The 21177-nt window shown below is 34.8% G+C and overlaps 1 protein-coding gene across 8 annotated transcripts in view; it reads left to right on the top strand.

The window, feature by feature from the left end:
• The window catches only part of ZNF521 (zinc finger protein 521), a 355179-nt gene that overhangs the window by 29612 nt on the left and 304390 nt on the right, over positions 1–21177 (top strand). For 5 of the 8 annotated variants that reach the window (XM_069099828.1, XM_069099827.1, XM_069099824.1 and 2 more), the window contains 2 exons: positions 7680–7739; positions 13380–13559. Coding sequence is in view for 6 of the 8 variants with exons in the window: in XM_069099827.1 (XP_068955928.1) it covers positions 7680–7739; positions 13380–13559 (240 nt within the window). In the remaining 2 variants the exon portion in view is untranslated. The remainder of the gene's footprint in view (positions 1–7679; positions 7740–13379; positions 13560–21177) is intronic. The other 3 variants (XM_069099829.1, XM_069099825.1, XM_069099823.1) reach the window with 2 other exon arrangements.

The raw sequence follows: 21177 nt of genomic DNA, 5'->3' as shown, positions 1-21177 counted from the left end.
CAAAGAAATCATTCAAATATCATGGAGCCACAGCCAGGATCACACAATATTTAGCAGCTGCCACATTAAAGGAGTGGAGGACTTGGAATATGGTATCCTGGAAGACAAAAGAATTGGGATTATGACCAAGAATAACGTACCCAGAAAAAAAAACAGTATAATCCTTCAAGGCAAAAAATTGATATTTAATGAAATAGAGGACTTTTGAGCACTCTTGATGAAAAGATCAGAGATGAATAGAAAATTAGATTTTCAAATACAAGACTCAAGAGAAGCATAAAAAAGTTAAATATGAAAGAGAAATTATAAGAGACTCAATAAGGTTAAACTGTTTATATTCCCACATGAGAAAATGGTACTTGTAACTCCTGAGAACTTCATCATTATTAGGGCAGTTAGAAAGATTCTACATAGAGAATGTGGGAGTGAGTCTATTATGTTGGAATGAGGTAAAAAAAAATTGGATAGGCAAGAAAGATGGATGTCCTGGGAGAAGGAAGGAGGTAGAGGAAGAATGGGGAAAATTATCACACATAGAAGAGGCACACAAGGAAGAGTTTTTTTAAAAAATCATTTATTTATTTTTAGTTTACAACATTCAGTTCCACAATCCCTTGACTTCCAAATTTTCTCCCACTTTCCTCCCACTTTCCCCCCTCCCATGGTGGCATGCAATCTATTATAGGTTCTACAAATACCTTCACATTAAACATTAGTCAAGTTGTAAAGAAGAGTTATAACCAATGGAGTGAATAAGGACAAAGAAGGAATGAGACAAAACAAAACACAGAAGAGAGACAGCAAGTAGTTTGCTTCCATCTGCATTCAGACTCGTAGTTCTTTTCTCTGGAATAACAATAACAACAAAAGAACCTGACCACAAAAATCTACTAGTACCACAAAAAAAAAAATCCTATCACTCTTATTTGAGTTTTGAAATAACTTTTTCCAGCTCTTCCAGGAATTCTTGTTGAGTTTTTGTTTCCCTTTCCATTATGAGTCTTTTGGAGTTGTCTTATAACCTTGCATTGCTGAGAGGAGTCCAGTCTATCAAAGTTAGTCTTCACAGATATACTGTGTCTGTAATTGTGTACAAAGTTCTCCTGGTTCTGCTCTCCTCACTCAGCATCAGTTTATATAAATCTCTCCAGGTTATTATGAAGTCCGTCTGCTCCTCATTACCTATAGCATGATAGTATTCCATTACAATACATATACCACAACTTGGTATATGTGGATACCCATTCCCCAGTTGATGGGTATCCCCTTGATTTCCAATTCTTTGCCACCACAAAAAAAATTCTATAAAATTTTTATACATATGGGTCCTCCTCCTACTTGTATACGATCTCTTTGGGATACAGCCCTAGAAGCAGTATTGCTAGGTCAAAGGGTATGGACATTTTTATAGCCACTTGGGCACAGTTCCAAATTGCACTCCAGAATGGTTGGTTGGGTTCACAACTCCACCATCAATGCATTAGTGTTCTAATTATTCCACATCCTCTCCAGCGTTTATCATTTTCCTGTTTTGTCATCTTAGCCAATCTGACTGGTGAGATGTGGTACCTCAGAGTTGTTTTGATTTCCATTTCTCTAATCAATAGTGATGTAGAGCATTTTTTCATATGCTTATAGATATCTTTAATATCTTACAAGGAAGAGTTTTTACAGTAGAGGAGAAACAACATGAACTTTATTCACATCTAAATTGGTTGAAAAGGGGAAAATATACATATATATATATACACATAATCAATTGGCAAAAGAAATCTATTTTACCTAATAGGGAAGTAGTAGGAGAAGGAGAAAAATTTAAGGGGGGGGGTGATAAAAGGACAGGTAGATGAAAGAAAACAGAAGGGGGGTGATAAAAGGAATGTAAGATAAAAGAAAGCATTGTTTAGAATAAAAACAGATTTTAAAGGGTGGGGGAATAGGATGGAGGGAGATGCACAGTTAGTAAACATAATTGTGAATGTAAGCAGGATGAACTCACCTATAAAACAGAAGTGGATACCAGAATGGATAGGAAACTAAAATCCAACAATGTGTTGTTTGTAAGAAGCACACTTTAAACAGAGACACATAGAGTTAAAATAAGGGACTGGAGCAGAATCCATTATGCATTAACTGAAATAACAAAGGCAAGGGTAGCAATCATGACCTCAAAGTAAAAGCAAAAATAGACCTAATTAAAAGGGATAATTAGGGAAACTACATCTTGCTAAAGGGAACCATAGACAATGAAGTAATATCAAAACTATATATAGTATATAAATAGTATCCTAGTATATAGTATATAACTACACTAGTGGGGGACCTCAACTTCTCCTAAAAGAGCAAGATAAATCTAACCATAAAATAAATAAGAAAGAAGTCAAGGAGAGGAATAAAATCTTAGCAAAGTTAGATATGATAAACCTCTGGAAAAAAACTGAATGGGAACAGAAAGGAAGATACCCATTTCTCAGCTGTTTATGGCACTTTTACAACAACTGACCATGTACCAGGATAAAAATTTCACAACCAAATGCAGAAAAGCAGAAATGTGAAATGTACCCTGTTTAGACTACAGTGCAATACAAATTACTTTAAGAAAAAGGACTGTGGAAACACAGATTAAAAGTCAATTGGAATTAATTGAATCCTAAAGAATGAGTTGGTTAAAGAACAAATCACAGAAACAATCAATAATTTTATTAATGTCAATGACAATAAGACAAAATCCAAAATTTGTGGGATGAAGATGAAGCAATACTAAGGGGAAAATGTATATCTCTAAATGCATACAAAAATAAAAGAGAGAATTGGTTATGTAAGTAAAAAAAAAAACTAGAAAAAGAACAAATTAGAAATCCCCAATTAAACACCATAACAGACATCCTGAAAAATCCAAGGAGGGCATAATAAAATTGAATGTAAAAAACATTGAACTAATAAGCTAGGAGCTGGTTTTGTGGGGGAAAACATAACATAAATTAACCACTGGTTAAATTTGATTTTTTTTTAATAAAGGAGACCAAATTACTAAGTATCAAAAATTAAAAAGGTTAATGCACTACCAATGAAGATGAAATTAAAGCAATTATTAGGATTTACTTTACCCAATTATATGTCAGTAAAATTGACAATCTATGTGAAATAGAGGATTATTTACAAAAATCTAAACTGCTCAGATTAACATGAAAGGAAATAGAATATTTGACTAAACCTATCTTAGAAAAAGAATTGAACAAACCATTATTATTCTCCCTAAGAAAATATCCCCAAATCAGATGGATTTTCAAATGGATTCTACTAAACCTTTGTGAAATAATCAATCCCAATATTATATTAACTATATGAAAAAATAAGCAAAGGAGTCCTACCAAATCCCTTTTATGACACAAATACAGTTTTGAAACCTAAACCAGAAAGAGTGAAAACAGAGATAGGAAACTACAGACCAATTTCCTTAATGAATAGTGATACAAAAAAAAATTTAAATAAAATACTAGCAAGGAGATTATAGCAATATATCACAAAGATTACACGTTAAGACCAGCTGGAATGTATGCCAGGAATATGGAGCTGGTTCAATATTAGGAAAACTATCAGTATAATTAACTGTATCACTAGCAAAAATAACAAAAATCACATGATCATATCAACAGATGCTGAAAAAGCATTTGGCAAAATACAATACCCATTATTATTAAATACCTCATAAAAGACAGGAATTGATGGTACCTTTCTTAAAATTATTTAAGTAGAATCTATATAAAACCAAAGAACAAAATTTTCTGTAATGGGGATAAACTTAAATTCTTCATAATAAGTTCAAAAGTGAAACAAGGGTGTTTATTATCACCACTGTTATTCAGTATTTTACTAGCTAGTTAAAGCAAAAAAAAAGACAAGGAAAAGAAATGAAAGGAATAAAAATAGGCAATGAGGAAATAAAGCTATCACTCTTTGCAGATGAGGTGATGGTCTACTTAAAGAACCTAGAGAATCAACTAAAAAACTAGTTTGAACAATCAACAACTTCAGCAGATTTTCAGGATATAAAATGAACCCATACACATAATCATTTCTATATACTACCAACAAAACCCAGCAGGAAGATATAGAATGAAAAAAAAAATCCATGTCAAATACCTGTAGACAGTATAAAATACTTGGGAGTCAACCTAAGACAAACCCAGAAATTATATGACAACAATTACAAAACACTTTTCACAGAAATAAAGACAGATCTAAACAATTGGAGAAATATTAATTATTCATGGTTAGGCCAAGCCAATATAGCAAAAATGGCAATTCTGCTTAAGTTAATTTGCTAATTCAATGCCATATCAATCAAACTAACATGAATTGTTTTATAGAGCTAGAAAAAAATGGTAACGAAATTAATCTTGAAGAACAAAAGGTCAAGAATATCAAGAGAATCAATGGGGGGAAAACATGAAGGAGGGCAGCCTAGCAGTTCTACATTTCAAACTATATTACAAAGCAGTAATTATGAAAATGTTTTGTTATTGGCTAAGAAATAGAGTGTTGTATCAGTAGAATAGATGAAATACATAATACAGAGTAGTAATTGACCATAGTATTCTATGATTAATGATAAGCTCAAAAAAACTGAGTTTTGGGGGGTAAGAAGTCAACTTTTGACAAAAATTGCTGAGATTTGGCAGAAACTAGGCATAGACCAATAACCCACACTGTATACCAAGATAAGTTCAAAATGAATAAATAATTTAGACACAAAGGTTGATATAAGTAAATTAAGAGAGCAAGGAAAAATGTATGTGTCAGATAAAAGAAAAGTTTGCAACCAAACAAGAAATAGAGCACATCAGAGTATGTAAAATGGATTATTTTGATTATATGAAATTAAAAGGCTTTTGCACAAATGAAACTAATATAGGCAAAATTAAAAGGAAAAAGGGAAACTGGGAGAAATTTTTATAGTACAAGTTTCTCTGATAAAATTCTCATTTCTTAAATAGAGAACTGAGTCAAATTTATGAAAAATAAAAGAACCATTCCCCAATTGATAATTGGCCAAAGGATATGAATGGGCAGGTTTCAGATGAAGGAATCAAAGCTATTAATAGTCACATTAAAAAAAGTGATTTGTTGAAACCTATCATTTCCATTAGCTAAAGGCATCAGGTATTTCAATAGTCACTGTTAACATGACATGTTAAATAGGAAGGCATCTGAGTATGGCAAAGAAAGGAGTCTGAAACCTGGAAGAAAAAGGCTTATGGTAAAACAAACAAAATCCAAGAAGTATGTTGTCACTACAGAAGGTCTCAGCCTATTTTTGGTCTGGAGAGAACATGCTGGCTGAGGAAAGTGTTTTTTAGTCACATGAGTTAGAAAATTTTGAAAGGAGAGCTTTGCTTAAATTCTGATTTTTTTCCTTGAGATTCTTCACAGTTATTTGCATTCTCTCACTAATCCTATTATATCTTCTCCTCACGAAGTTATCTCCTTTTTATCTTTTTTTTTTCCTGCCAAACAGTTCTGTTGTTCAGGTTGAATGTTATTGGCAGGTTCTTTATATAGGGACCCATTCTCTCCTGCCTCATCTCTGTCTGTCTGCTTCTCTCTGTCTCTCTCCCCACCCCCACCCAGTTCTCCTTTGCTATAGAATGTTGTTAATGAATGTGTGATCTACTACTGCTTTCATTTTTATTAAAAGACAATAACTAAGGTCTCTTTAAGTTATTTTTTCTACCTATATTTAAATTTTCCCTTATTTTTGAGTATATTGTTTATGTCTGAAATAAGACTCAACTGACAAATATCTCTCCATAGCCAGTGAAAACTTTGATAAATGCCTGTAGGATCAACCTTTAATCCTTGTGACACAGTTTTGTTTTGTTTTTCTAAAGATGTTTTTATTTTTACTTTCCAAATTTCCACCACATTTGTAATCAATGTTCTTCATAACTTGAGGAAAATGGGATAAAAGGTAAATTGGTTGAGGGGAGAAAATAAGAAGAGGAAATATGGGAATTATGGAATTCTTTTTTTTTCTTTTTGGAGGGCAGTTGGGGTTAAATGACTTGCCCAAGGTCACATGGCTAGTTTTTGTGTTAAGTGTCTGAGGCTGCATTTGAACTCAGGTCCTCCTGACTCAACTATTGTATTCTTTAAATCTGTGATGCAGACTTGACTGACTGACTGACTGACTGAAGTAGGTATTTTAAATCAAGGTATCTGGATAGCCATCATGATAAATTTTTAATGATTTGCTGGTTTGAGAGAATCATATTGATACCGAATATGTTACTGGTATTTAAATTAGGTTCTAAGTGCAATGGACTGGAAGAAAGGGTAAAAGAAGAGATCTTGGGCTATTTTCTTTGGTTTACTCTTATTTTCATTTGACTGTTCTGGTAAAGATAATGAAGGATTCAATAGAAGGTTGAGTAACTGAAGGTTAACTTGGGAAATTTCTGATTTTAAAAGGAAACTATTTTTACTTGACTCCAAAAAGCTCTCATTTCTTTTCTTATCAACATTAGTTTCTTCCCACCCATGGTTCCATCTCAGTGTGATACAAGCAGTTCCACTGTGGATTGAGAATAGTAAGAAACTCACTTTTTGGAATGTGCTCCTTAGATATTCTACCTCAGTTTCTTTCCTTCTTGGTCTTCAAACGCAATGAGACACCTTTAGGATGAAAAAAGCCCCACAGGAAATTTAGACTTCATGTAGCTTGGTTCACTGGTTTCCCTGCCTCATATCTTTCTATACTTTTCCACTTGTTGCCAATGTTATTTTTTTTAAAGCACATATTTTACTCTTCAGCTCCAGGAACTCCAGTGGTTCCCCATTATCTCTAATACTAATGATAAATTCATCTGTTCAGTATTTAAATCTTTTCATATTGACATGCCCCTTCTTACCTTTTCAACCTTATTCACCTCCATGCATTCTCCAATTCAGCTTAGAAAATGTTTATTTGCAGCTCTTTGCACATAATACCCCATGTTTCTTCTCCATGCCCTTGTACTGACTACCTTTCACGTTTGGAATGCTCTTCTCTTCAATCTCCAAGTTTCCCTGGCTTCCTTCAAAGTTCAACCTAAATTCCCTTTCTACAGAAAGCTACTTCTAGTTCCCTTAGCTGCTGATTCCTTCCCCTTTCAGATTACTTTTGTGTAGTCTCTGTACTACTCATATGTAGCTAGATACTATATGTTGTCTCCTCTGTTAGGATGTATTCTGCTCAAAGCATGCATTATGTGTCGTCATTGTCTTTATTTCTATCTCTAACCCTTAGCATAGTGTCTGATCGCTGATGACTGACAATATTGGTGTCTCTCACTTTCTAGGAAAACTAAGGAGGTAGAGAAAGGAGAGAAAAAGTTCACGAAAAAATTTCTTAAAGCAGTAAAGTGATGTCTAAAATATTATGAGATGGTTAGACAGTAAACCTTCCTTAGATATTTTTCTTCCTTAGTACAAACAAATTTTCTTCACATCAACTGCTTGGTTTTGGTAGGATAGAGCAAAGTCTTAATGCTCTTAATAACTGGTCATCCTACATGCTGGAAAGCCATAACTGACCTTCAGGGCTGAGGTCCAAAGATCAATGATGTTCATTTCAGCTACCCCACCTAACATCTTTGTTTTATTTTGTTTTGTTTTGTTTGTTTACCTTTTCTTGACAGTAGAAGAAAATGAGGCAGAGGACCATCAGGAGGGTGTAGGACAGACGGCCACACAGTCTGGTAATGCTGCATTCCTTCATTAGTACCTGCTTGCCATTTTATAATAGTGTGCAATTTATGTTCCCTAAGTGCATTTTCATCTTATGGGACTCCAACCTCGAATGTATTTCTACAGTCAACAAAGGAAAAAAGGAATAATCCCATACATCAATTTCAGGGTCCCAGGAATGCTACTGCTCCTGGTTAGACTATCTCCTGAAAGGGAAATTGCTATTTCTTTGAAACTTTAAGGTGATATTTTTCTAACATGTTAAAGTAAGTAAGACCAGTGAAATAAATTTGAAAACCCTTAAAGGGGAAGGAACTCTTATGCATAGGGTCTAATTTAAATAGGCAAGAGTTTAGTTTGGTTTTTAGGCAAGAGGATTTTAAATATCAGAAAAAAATTAGAAGACTAGACCTTTGTACAAATGTGTACCTTTTAAAGGGAACCCTGGACAGAAATAGTTATAGTTTCGTATGAAGTACTCATGAATGAAAGGATTGTCAATGTGCCATCTATTTCTGGTAGTAACAAAGGGAACTTTCTCATGTTTGTGTAATTCTTTGATTTAGCACACTTTTTTTGAGTTCCTTCTATGTGCTTATTAGTGCTTGATTGTAACGATTTTTTGTAATGATTTTTAAAGCATAATACAACTATAACAATACGCACCCATCGATATCATAGCATATATATGGAACATATTTTAAATACTAGACATTACAAGAAAGGTTGACTGGAGGAATTTGTGCTAAGGCATCCAATTTCACGTTTTGATTTGTTGTTTGGTCTTTATGCGGTGGATGTGATTGGATTCTTTTCAATATTTCAGCAATTTTTCATAATAAAATAATACATTTTTAATTTTAGAAAAGTATTTAATTTCTGACACAGGGCATTGTGAATACATTTCCTTAAGTCTTTATGTTTGTCACAGTTAGTTCATTAACTTGCTCTTTAGGAATTCATGGGGACTTAACTGAAGGTTTGCTTTTAAGCAGAATATTCTGTGTACTTTTTATTGGCAGGCCTCTGGACTTGTTCCAACAGTATTAGCTGATTCAAGGTTGAGCATTAATAAATGCCATGGTTGTTTAATTTGGTGAAAAGCTGGCTATGACTATAGAATAGTCTTAGGAAATGGTCCAGTTTTAACATTGCATGTGTATCTAAGTCTGTGTATTTTGGTTCATTCATCTCTTGCCAGTTTTTGTTATTAAGTCGTCTTCTCACATTCACATGTTTACATCACTCCCTCTATCTCATGTTCTTCTACCCTCATAAAATCTGATTCTGGATTTTTGGTAGGGGCTGATGATTGGAATTAACCAGGAATAACCTCATTTATATCTTCTGTGAGGGGCAAAGAAGGCCTGCCCTGTGTACATGCTGCCAGAAGTTTTTATAGTAATACTTTGTATCTAAGCTCTGGCTCTTACCATTAAATGTGCTTTTTATAGAGTACCAAGTTATAAATGTAGTCCAGCTACGGCATATTAATCTTACTGCAGAGATTTAATGAGGCAGTTGTTTTGCGATGGACACTATTGGGAGCAGAGAGCGACAGAGTTTTACTTTACCACTGAGCTGCAGAAATATTCCTTGCCTGGTAATAATTATAACCACATGATCTCTTAAGTTTTCCTTTCTTTGGCCAGTGCTTTTCCATGCGAAAGTGGCTTGGAAGGAGGTCCATTACCAGGCAGTGAAATGGATTAGAAATTGGGCTGTTTTCTCAGTAGTTTGACATTTTAGCTCTGATCAGGCACGGATCCTTGTTGCACAGAGAGAAATATGTAAGATGAGTTTCAAGAATACAGATAGTCTTTGCCAGTCCACTGAGATGGCTTTTAGATATTCATTACTTTTACTTGACTTTTATATAGGTTATAAAAAGTAAATGTGGTGAAACCTCATTTTTACATGGACAGAATAGAATTTCTGCTGCTCGGCCTTAAACTGATCCCACACTTGAAATTAATTGAAGTCCATGGGTTTATTGCCTCAACTCTTTTAAGCCAGGGCAATTTTTCATTTTCCCCAAAGTTGCGGTTTTATTAGACCAAGTTACAGCAATAACATCTCTTATGAGGAGGAGGAGGAGGAGGAGGAGGAGGAGAAAAAGCAAAAGGAGAAGGAAAACTCCACCTACCAGAATATAGTAATGGGAAAATCATACATCTTTTTAATTTCCATTTCTAAGTAATGTTAAAATGATCAGTAACAGGAGACAGCCATTCATTTTTATTGTGTTCACATCTGAATTTACTTCTGTTCCAAATTCAGGCTTTTTTTTTCTATTTTGGCTAATTATTCATTAAATCTTTGCAGACAGTTCAGAAAGGAAGAGGTGAAGTGGGCAAAATGAGTTTTATCTATATGTTGTCTCCCCTGTGGTGGTCTGTGGCAATGTTTGTAGTAGATGATTGGGAAAGAGGGGTGGGAGGCTGTGCCCCACCTCTGTGACACTGTTTGTAATAGGCAAGAACTTGAGGACAGGAGGCATTTGCTAGTTTTAGATGGAGAGGGAGTAACATTCGAAAGTGTTAATAAATTTGATGCAATGAATAGAGTGGACATGGAGTGAGGGGTTAGGGTTAAACATACAGTCAGTAAGGCTGAAAGTAGGAAAGAGAAAGCCAATTAGGATGGATAGCATAGTAATAAAATACTTTTTATGTTAGGATCTCAAAGGGCTTTATAAAAACTACCTAACGAAGGCTCTGTGCAATTACTGAAGTGTAGCTACCTCTGGGAAAGGAGATTGATTGTCATTTAAAATTGCCCCAAATCTTTCCAAATAATACTGACAAAGAGGGAAAAAGCCCCAAACAAACAAATCCTAAAGACATTTTGGACATACATGGGAGAGTCTTTATGAAAATGAAGGATGTATAAATCCATTTACCAAGAAAGTGGCTGAGGCTTCAAGAACTCATTACACTGAGGCATCATAGGCTATAATCGAACCCATCTCCCAGAGGGTCCCACTTAAGTGTTGACCTAAAAACAAATTCGCCAGTTGGCTGGAGCATGCATTCTAAAGTTGCAGCAGAAGTGAATAAGCTTGACTGACTTAGGTCCCTGTAGGGTTATATCTGTAAATGTAGAAGTAGAAGGAAAAAAAAACATTTCTTATTACTCTTAAAATGACTCTAATTTTAATAATTAGACACTCTATAAGAAGGGTTGACCAGAGGAATTCTTTAGGGCCAGTGCATCCAATGTCACATGTTTTGATTTGTTGTTTTGTATTTATTCAGTGGGTGTGATTGGATTCTCTTCAAGTGTTAATATTCTTGAATAAGAAATATGGGGATTTCTGCTTTTTTTTTTCTTTCCTGATACAGCAGACTATCCTTATTTTAAAACAAACAAGTCTGTAAACTTTATGTGTAGCATTTAAATACACATGTTAAAATTCAGACCCAGCACCCATATTTCCCTGAGTGCTGTCAGTTTTATGAGATGAAGCTGGGAGTTCAAGCTAAACAACTCATGTATGCAGTGTGCACACATGCTGCCTTCCAACAAGTGTTTAATGATGTTGGGGTCAGGCTGCAATAGTTAAGATAGTTATTTCTTTTCCTGAATTGCTCTCTAACCTAGCAGTATTTTAAAGCATTTGGTTAAAGCCTGTAGAGGAACTTGGGAAGTTTGCCTGTTTATGGCATCTAAAGCTCCAGATGAAATATCAGAAATGAGCAAGGGGCAGCTCCATTGGGCTGACAACATAGAATCACCTCTGGAAAGTATAAGTACTGGAAGCAGCTTTTACAATTTAGAGGCATTTAGTATGTTTTTGCCTCAAGAAAATTCTTCCTACTGGATTTCTTCTCTGCCTGATCCCCTTCTTCTTCTTTATCATCGTGAAGTAATCATTGCTGATTCTAACATTTACATACAGTATTATGTCAGGTACTGTGTTGAAACAAGTTGCAAATACCCTCAAGTTTTTTCTTCATTTTGATACAGACAACAGGTAGATGTTTGGAATAATACCTTTCAAATGGTAACTCCACTTAAATAATTAACGACTAATTCCATTTAAAAAAAATAAAGTGTCTTTGTTTTTCATGCTGCATTTTCTTTTATGTAAACTCATCAGTTTTCATGGTCCAAAAGATTCCTGAATAATAAAAATTTATAAATTCTTGTTGACACATAGGTGGATGTTAGACATATGTGAATCATTTGGGGAGTGGTGGTCTGGCTGCTATTTATTGCAGTTAGAAAAAAGGAGTTTGCAACAGCTGCAGGAAAAGTGGGAGGGCTTTATGTGAAACTCACTGTGACGAGTGGCATTGCATTAAAGACAAGGCAGCTGGAGGTATCATTTTCGGAGTAAAGGCGGCTGTGATGAAATTTCATTGACTTCCCCAGAACAATGTTTTGTAAGAGGATTTATTGAGATTTTGGTGAATGTTTGCTGAGAATTTACCAATTATCTCATAAACAAATTGTTAAAAAATAATCTAGGCTTGATTAAAAATAAACTTGAACTGTGTACCTTCTTTATTGTACTGTTCAATTTCCTCTTTAAATAAGTATACTGTAACTCTCAAAAAATGTAAATACAAAAGTTACTACTTAGACTTTACTTAATTCTGAGACACTATTTGTTTATAACTTTGGAGAGTGGTAAAGAAGAAAAAACAGAATTTCAAATAGTTAAGTCACTGCACTGTATGTCCTACCATAAATAAATGTTTTTTCTGCATATTAGTCATCTGTGAAGGAAAATAGTATCATGGAAATAGATAGGAATAATATCCTACTATGAAAAGAAAATGACTTCTATCAACATATTGAGTACCTATTATGTGCCAGCTGTGGTCTCTTTTTCACTATTCAGATGTGTATTTGTGTTACTGACTTTTCAGAGAAAATAAAAATGGTACAACTTATAAAAATATTTAACCAATCCAACATTAACATTTCCAAATAAGTGATAGTTGATTACAGTTTACTACAGTTTTTTTCTTTACCGCTACTCACCCCCACCCCCTTTTTAGCAATGCAAAAGGAATAGAAACTTGCTGAATGTAGATTCTAATTTGTGTATATAAGTACATTTTGTTGTATGGTAGAGTTTATTTTTCTACCACTGTCTAGCAAATAATAGGGTGACTGTGTGTTTTGACCAGTTTATGAGTAAAGGTCAATTTCATGCCTATGGTAATTAGCTGAGTTTATTCTAGGCTTTTGGCTAATTCTGGTAATTTCCCGTGAAACAGTATATTTAAGTGAAAAGTAATTCATTCTTAAGCATGCTGGTTTTTTCTTTTCATTGGAGACTATTCAATTTTAAAGGTGATTTATTCTTTTTCTTCATGTTTGTATGTTTAAAAGTGATCAACGTCATTCTATAGCTGTGATAGACATGGAAGTATGGAAGGGGTGTTTGAATGGGAAAGTGGGAGGACTGCATGGTAGTGTTGAAAATAAGGTGCTTTTCCAAACCAAGAACAGAAAAAAAAAGTTGAGGGAAGAATATTACTTCTGTCTATTTGACAACAAAACAGGCAGTGATTTTGTCCTGTGACAAACTGAAGGAAAATGCCCTTTCTGTCCTTTTGGTAGCAAGAGAATGAAATACAACTTTAAAGCAATTCAGTCTTTAGTGCTCCAAAGTCACAGACTTACTTTTCTTTCAGACCCCAACTGTAAATTAGAAGACAAGACAGAAGATGGAGATGCATTAGATTGTAAGAAAAGGCCAGAAGATGGGGAGGAGTTAGAGGAAGAAGCTGTGCACAGCTGTGACAGCTGCCTCCAGGTGTTTGAATCGTTGAGCGATATCACAGAACACAAGATTAATCAATGTCAACTGACAGGTAAACAATACTTATCACTTTGTGTCTTCTTATTCTGTTCTATTTCTGATTTTTCTAGTTCATTCTTTTGTATATTTTCCCCTCCTCTGGAGATGTTTTACTCCCACACTTGAATGCCTTGGTAGGGCTAGTGATATTTAGGGTGTAAGATGCCCATTTGCAGCAAACTCTAGAGCAAACTTGTCTTTAGACTTTGAGTACATGGAAGGAGTTATATGGTTGAAACTCTTGAATTTAAACTGTATTTCAAGAATCTTCAAGACAGAAATTGTGTTGTTTTTTTCACATTTGCATCCTAAGTACCCAGATACATAGAAGGCACCCCATAAATGAAATTGCTGATGAGACACTCTTTTGGCTGTGACTAACTGAAGCCATCTGGAACATAGGTGCTATAAGTCCCATTTCAGCAGTGCTACCATTCTGCATACCCCAATTACTTGGGTGTCAACTTTTCTAATAAATTGTAACTTTATCCTCATAATAATTATGAGAGATGAATAGGTAGAGTATTACTACATTATGCACATTGTACATGTGAGTGAATTGAGGCAAAAGCATCTGATATGTTTATGTGTCCAATTTGGCAGCAGAACTGGCATTAAATTCAGGCCTTCTCACTTGTAGCCTCATACTTGTTCTAGTGTTTTTAAGGTTCTTTTCTGAAAAGTCTCATAATAATTCACTATGTGGATATTGGTGGGACACGTTACATCATTTCATTTTGCTTTTAATATTTGAAGCTGGAAGATTCTATTAAAGATTTTTCCAAGTATCAACGTTTCTTTGGTTGTGGCAGGCATCAGATACAGTCAATAAATACACTATAGACACTGCCAATACATATTTATTCCATTGACATCATTGAATATATGTCACACAGTGTAATCTTTTTAAAAGGTCCTGCTAAAGGCATCATTCACTTCTACAGATCCTATTTTTAGTGAAACATTTTGTCCTAACAAAGTAATTCAATGGTTACTTTGGTCAGAAAAATAAAGTCCAGCTTACAGCTATAGAATGCTTTATGGTTTCAAAGCTCTTTACATACATTGCCTTATTGATTCTTACAGCCATCCTGAGAGCCAAATAAATATTACTCTTCTTATTTTATGAGGAAATGTGTCTCAGAGGAGTCATGTGACTTAGCCAAGGTCACACTGCTTAAACTCTAATCAAAATCTCCTAACTTCAAATTCATTTTTTTTTTTTTTACCATACTGTACTTGGGAAGTTGTTTAAATTATTATTAAAGACATTTGAAGAGTTGTCCAGGACATGCTGTGGTGGGATACTCTACCTTGGGAAAAAAGATAACATCTTATGGTATTAACTTTATATTTTAAAGGATAGCCCTAAACTTCTACCTCGAATACTTAGTTATCCTTTAAAATGATTTTATTGAGTGTCTGCTCTGAACCTTCTATTGTGTTTGGTCCTATGGGAATAAGATATGGTCCTTATTCCAGACAAGTATAATGATTAAGAACAGTAATTACTGATCTATTAAATATTTTTGTGCTGTGTAGACTTAGCTTTTGCTGAAGATATATTTTGTAATGGAAAAACCATTCATTAAGATGTTTAATTTTATGCTGTTCTTATGGTTTCTTTAATATATATGCATATATGTAGATATATATCTATGTATTTTCATTAGTACTCTACTGTTATGGATTGAAACCCCTCTAATGACTTAGTTGGTTTTTTTTATGATTTGTTGTAACTAAAACTGTTCATCACCTGGATAGTTTCCTTCCAAATATAGCTGGAATGGTCCTCAAATGATAATCTGGACCCATACTCAAAGTCTTTGCATCTTGGGGTGACCTGTCATAGCTCATTTCTCATTTAAACTAGTAGCCTTTATGCTGGTCACCACTTTGCCATAGCAGGGCATTGAAGTCGTGATGATGGTGGTGATGAGAGTCCTCACAAATTAAATTATTTATTACTGCCTTTGTCCAGGTATAATTCAGCATCTAATGTATGAGAATGCGTATGTTGAACACAATTCAACATCTTTTGCATGAGGATGAAGTGATGTTCAGAATTTGATGGACATTGGTCTATCACCTGTATACAATGATTGGGGTAAGAGAAAAAGTTTGGGGAGGGGTAAAGGATGGAAATAGACTAGAAGAGGAGGAACAGAATTTGAATAAAGCAGCTTTGCTTAGGGTCTAAACACTGTCACCCTTTGTCAGCCAAAGGGAAATCTTTGATTAAGTCCTGAAAAGTTTGGGAAAGATTAAAAATACCTAGAAGCATTTTGATTGCTAAAGAAATATGACCCTTCTCCTTGGTTGAAATGTTTTTGGTGGAAGGTTTAACCTTTCCAATTTTCTCTTTTGCTTTATGTAGGCAGTTAGATTTTGTTAAGGTGCTATTTGTGGCCTTATCTGAAATATATTTGTTTTCCCTTTTCTTTACCTTCTCTATTTCTGATTTTTTTTCACTGTTTGCTTCTTTTAATTTTTCATTCTTTATGATTTTCACAATCGTCTTTGCTATTTTTAGTACACAGACCAGACACTTTGTTTTTTGTGTCTTCTTCCATGTATTTGCAGTCCTTTGTTATCTAGATGCCCCTCTCATTTTTATATTTTCTTAATGTTTTCTTCACTCCTTCCCATGTACTCTCTGGATTCCCCTCTCTGCCCTATAACCCTTTGTTATGCCTCTTTCTTTACAGCCACAACAAGGCATGAAACTTCTTTGCTGAATATTACTTTGAGAAAGTGGGCCATTCTGATCAATGGCTTAACTCTAGGTGTGACATTGGTGTGGAAATAGCACAGAAAGGGATTTCAGAGCTGTTGTTGTTCTCCACAATGTCAGAAAATTCAGGCATGGTTTTTGGTCTGACGATTCTTAATGTTTGTTTCCAGGATGGCTTTGTTATAGGACATGTTCCTGAAAATCATGCTATTATGTTAGTATAATTCTACTCATGGTTTTATTTTGTGGCTTTTCTTTTCAAGCGGTGAATCCAGCCCTTCTTTATAAACATTTTTCTCTCAGGTAGTCTTAAGAGTAAGCCAATAACCCAGAGAACCCACCCTGGTGAATATTTTGCATCAATTGAAAACCTAGGCAGCTGGTGGCACAGTGGATCCAGAGTCAGAAATTTAGAATTGAACTAATTCTTATTGATTAGCACAGCAATCCTGAGAGCCAAATAAATATTTCTATTCTAGGCTCAGAGAAATTAAATGTTCTACTCTGGCCACGGACATTACGTAGCTATGTGACCCAGGGCATATTACTTAACCTTTGTATGCCTCAGTTTCCTCCTCTGTAAAATGGGTATCATAATAACAACTATAAAAGGCACTTAATAAATGCTTTTTTCCTTCATTCCTTCCTTCCTTTCATTGAAGCTCTGTTAAATTCTGGCAGTGCATATAGGAGTTGGTCTGGAGCAGTCCAGGTACTGGAGAATAGGTGAAATCTGAAGCAAATCCTGGCTCCAGGTTATCTCCATTATGAAGGACTCTTGGAAGTACTGGATGTTGTCAGCCCTGCATTCAGATCTGTTTAGAGTTCACCAAGGAGTCCTGATGTGCTCTGGAATGAACCTAGTTTTCCAACTGATCCCAGAATTCTCCTTTTAGTCCTCAGTAAGTAAGATACTTAATACCTGAGGCTGGGTCATTTGTTCTTGAATTGGTCAGAAGGAGAGGAACAGTAGAAAATGGTATCTCACATTTTTATAGTGCCTGACAACAATCCTATCTTCACAGTAATCTATTTTACAGTTGAGTAAACGGAGACTCACCTGAGTTCATTATCACCTTGTTCTTATAAACCTGATAGGCAATTTTACCTCTGGCCTAGCTTAAGAGATGTCTGGTCTTCTGGAATATTCAAGTTAGAAAGGATCCCCAAAATCATCTAATCCAAATGCCTCATTTTACAGGTAAGAAAAGTAAGATATGTTATGGTTGTATGACTTTCTCTTATGTCATAGCTTAAATGCAGGTCCTTTCACTCAAAAGCCCGTGTTCTATCACTCCTCCCCGTGGATTCTTACTGGACTGATAATGGGAGACTTGGGTCTTGGTCACAGCTTTGTCATGGAAGTTGACTTCCATATAGCAATTTAGGGTTTGCAAAGCACTTTTGTGAAAGACGCTCTTTTTTGAGGCTTACAGAAACACCATGGTATAGATGCTAATACTACTCCTTTCCCTCTCCCCCATTTTACATAGATGGAAATTGAGTTTTTTATACTTTAAGTGACTTGCCTGTAGTCACACAGCTAGAAAGTCTTCAAGGTAGGAATTAAATCTAGATCTCTCCTGAGTCCAGGTCCAAGCTATGTTTGCTACACTAACCATTCCATGCCTCACTTTGCTTTTTTGTAAAATGTGGCAGTTGGATTAGATGATTCCTAAGGTCCCTTCTAACCCTAAGAGTCCATAAGAACAGGCATCTTTTGAGGTAGACTGGAATTAAAATAACTAAATTGGTCTTTTGGATTTGGAGGGACAGGATGATATTCATACAGGTGAGTTCTGCCCTTTTATGGGCTAATGATACAGTATCTCTCTGGTCTCCTCTGCATCTTGGGCAAATAAATTCTGTGTCATTTTTTGCTTAGGGGGTCAGGGGGAATGGTGCATGGTAGAAATAAAATACTATTCAGAATGTAGCAATAGATGGAAACCACCTGTATTTCTCTGCTAGCTTTGCACTCTTACACCAAAAGGACCAAGAAGGCAGGGAAATGAGCACACTATTGCTTTGGGGCTTTTGGATACAGAAGACACATTATCAAAATATATATTTAAAGAAGAAAAAGCATAGAGAACCTCTCATTTTACTAATCCACAAACCCTATCATTTCTTGCCAATCCTTGTAGGGGATGAGGAGGGCGGGAAACTGGAAGGGTCTCATCACACTTCTCAGCAAAGATTTAATAGCAGGGTGCTGTGGTGAGGGCTGAGATTACTAAGGCTTCATTACGTTTACAAAACAGACTGTGAACTAGCACCGTAAGTCATCAAAACTAAGCTTCCCTTACCAGGATAAATGTCTAATAGTTTATTTGGTTATGTTGTACATTTCTTCTTTTTGAGTCTTTTTTCCTTTTTCTTTCTATGTTGCAAAAATCTGGTCATTCATAAAAGACAAATTCAAATTATTGGGGTGATAAGCTTAGGCATTAAATGTGGAAAGGAATTTGTATTCTTTTGTTAAATAGTCACTGCCTGTCCAAAGGTATACACTTGTAAAGATGTTGATAGGGGACGTTGAGAGGTACAATGGACCCATACTGATATGAAGAGGTTTCTTGCATGTATAACAATTATATCAACAAGTGGAACTGTAGGCAGTTGGTTCTTCAGTCAGTCAATAAACATATAATATAGGAAGTGCATATTATATGCCAGGCACTTTATAACTTTGAGCATAATGACTCAGACCACTATGTGAATGCTCTTTGCAGAGTACATGACATTACATGCTCTTTGCAGTTACAAAAATTCTTTTAGGTTTTGTGCAAATTTTAGTCAATTGAAAGTTGTAGTCAACTGCCAAAGAATCAGTAAAAATAGAATAATTTTTATACAGTCATGTTAAATTAAAGACAGGGGGCCCCTATTTAGAAACCAACAGATCAAGGGCCCTAAAATAGAACCTGAAGTTCTGCTGGCACACTCAAATGTCTTTTCATCATTATGAGCACTTATATTTGACAATCGTTTTCCAAATTCTCTTCTTCAAACTCTCTTAATTCTTGTGTCTTCCTTCAATTATTTCTTATTTCTCTTATATAGTGCTTGCTGTCTGTGTGTGTGTTTGTTTGCATGTTGTCTCCCCCATCAGATTGTAAGCTCCCTGAAGGCAGGGGCTATCTTTTAGTATTTTTTGCATCCCCAAAGCTTAGCACAATGACTGGCACTTAGAAGCTACTTAGTAAATTTTGATTTATTGATTGAAATCCACAGTTTGTTTAAATTACATGAAAAGAATGGAGTATCCTTTTAGATGGATGTTGATAAAAAATAAAGTACCAGCAGTGATTCTATTTTTTTTCACACCTCAAAATTCTGCCCCATTTTTTTACTATTAGAATCTTAGCTCATGACTTCTATTACTGTTTTTTTTTCTTCCAAGAAATAAAATGAGTCAAGTAAATACTGAAAAGTTATGTTTAGAGATTTCAATTCATCTGCACACTAGCACTCAGTTCATTCTTGAAAGAAATATCCACATCAGAACTCCCTTCTGGTGCTAGTTTTCAAGAATGAGGTAAGACTGAGTATGTCAGTTTAGTGGTCTGTTAGTGCCCTGAATCTGTTCACCTTCATATTTATCTACGGAAAGGAAAAGTGATTATTCACAATTGGTTCTAACCTCTAAGCTGTTGGCTGAGTGAACTTCTCTTTCCTGTTTTGGAGGAGGAATCATTTGAGTCTTACTCTGTCATGAATACTTAGTAGTTTTCAAGTTTCCAACTTCATAGTAATGATTTTTATATTGAGATTTAGCCCATAACTCTTCTCTTAATGTTCTTGGCACTAAATCACCTACAAAATAAATTGTCTGTATAAAAGCAACAAATTTTTATGCCTGTTAATTGCTCAGAATTTCTACCTGTTCTTGAGTTTAGGAAACTAGGATTTATAAAAGGAATCTTTTGAAAGATTATCTATCTATGTATCCATATATCTATCTATACTTTCTATATGGTAGACGATGCATTAAACATGCAGCTTGAAAACTGATTTAAGGAGAAGCAGGTTTTAGGCACAATTTTGCATTACAGACTATATGTTTTTAATTTATGCTTTCAGTTAAAAGATAACTGGTGGATCACCATTTATTTATCATTCTTTGGGAAAGTTTTAAAAATGATATGACTGTGGAATAGAGTCTCCTTTCTATCAGAATCCTTATTAATAAACTTCTCCATTCAGTTTAATTTTTATAACAAATGAACTTGGGTGGGAGAATTTCATGAATCAGTGATTTAATTACTCAAATTACTTTCTGTACTTTATATTTAAAATTGTTTTAATACCATCTCCAAATTGTGAAATAGAAATTAGAAAAAATGAACACTATTAACCTGTATATAAGTTAAGATTACAGCTTTGATTATCTATGATATAATGTATTTAAATGAATCTTTATCTCATTCTTTGTTTTTAATATTGTAACGGTTATGGTCTAATGCTTTGCTTTTGTTTCATTCTACCCAACACCCAACCCCCCAAAGTAATTGTAACTGTAGTATAGGATTACAGATCTAAACCTAGAAGAGACTGGAGAGTTATCTACTCCTAACCCTTCATTTTACAGAAAAAAAAAGTTGTGGCCTAGAGAAATTAAGTGATTTGTGACTAATTGCAGAGCTGGGATTAGTTCAATATTCTCTCCACTGGACCATGATGCGTCCAGTTTCTGTATCTTTTACCTGTTAGTGATGTTGTTGAAAGCAATCTCTTTGTCCCCATGTCAAACTGCAAATATTTATACATTTAGGACTTAATTATTCATTATGTAGCAGTGATGTACCTTTTTGATGTAATGAAACACATAAAAATATGCTTCCTTGGTGTTAAAACTCTAAACTTATTTCATGTGCTGGTAGCGTGTCATTTC

The sequence above is a fragment of the Petaurus breviceps genome, unplaced genomic scaffold, assembly GCF_028583685.1.
Source record: "Petaurus breviceps papuanus isolate PSGF00001 unplaced genomic scaffold, PetGlider_PUasm1.0 38, whole genome shotgun sequence".
NCBI lineage: Eukaryota > Metazoa > Chordata > Mammalia > Diprotodontia > Petauridae > Petaurus > Petaurus breviceps.
Note: the sequence above shows the minus strand (reverse complement) of the source record. Positions and strands in the feature narration are given on the sequence as shown.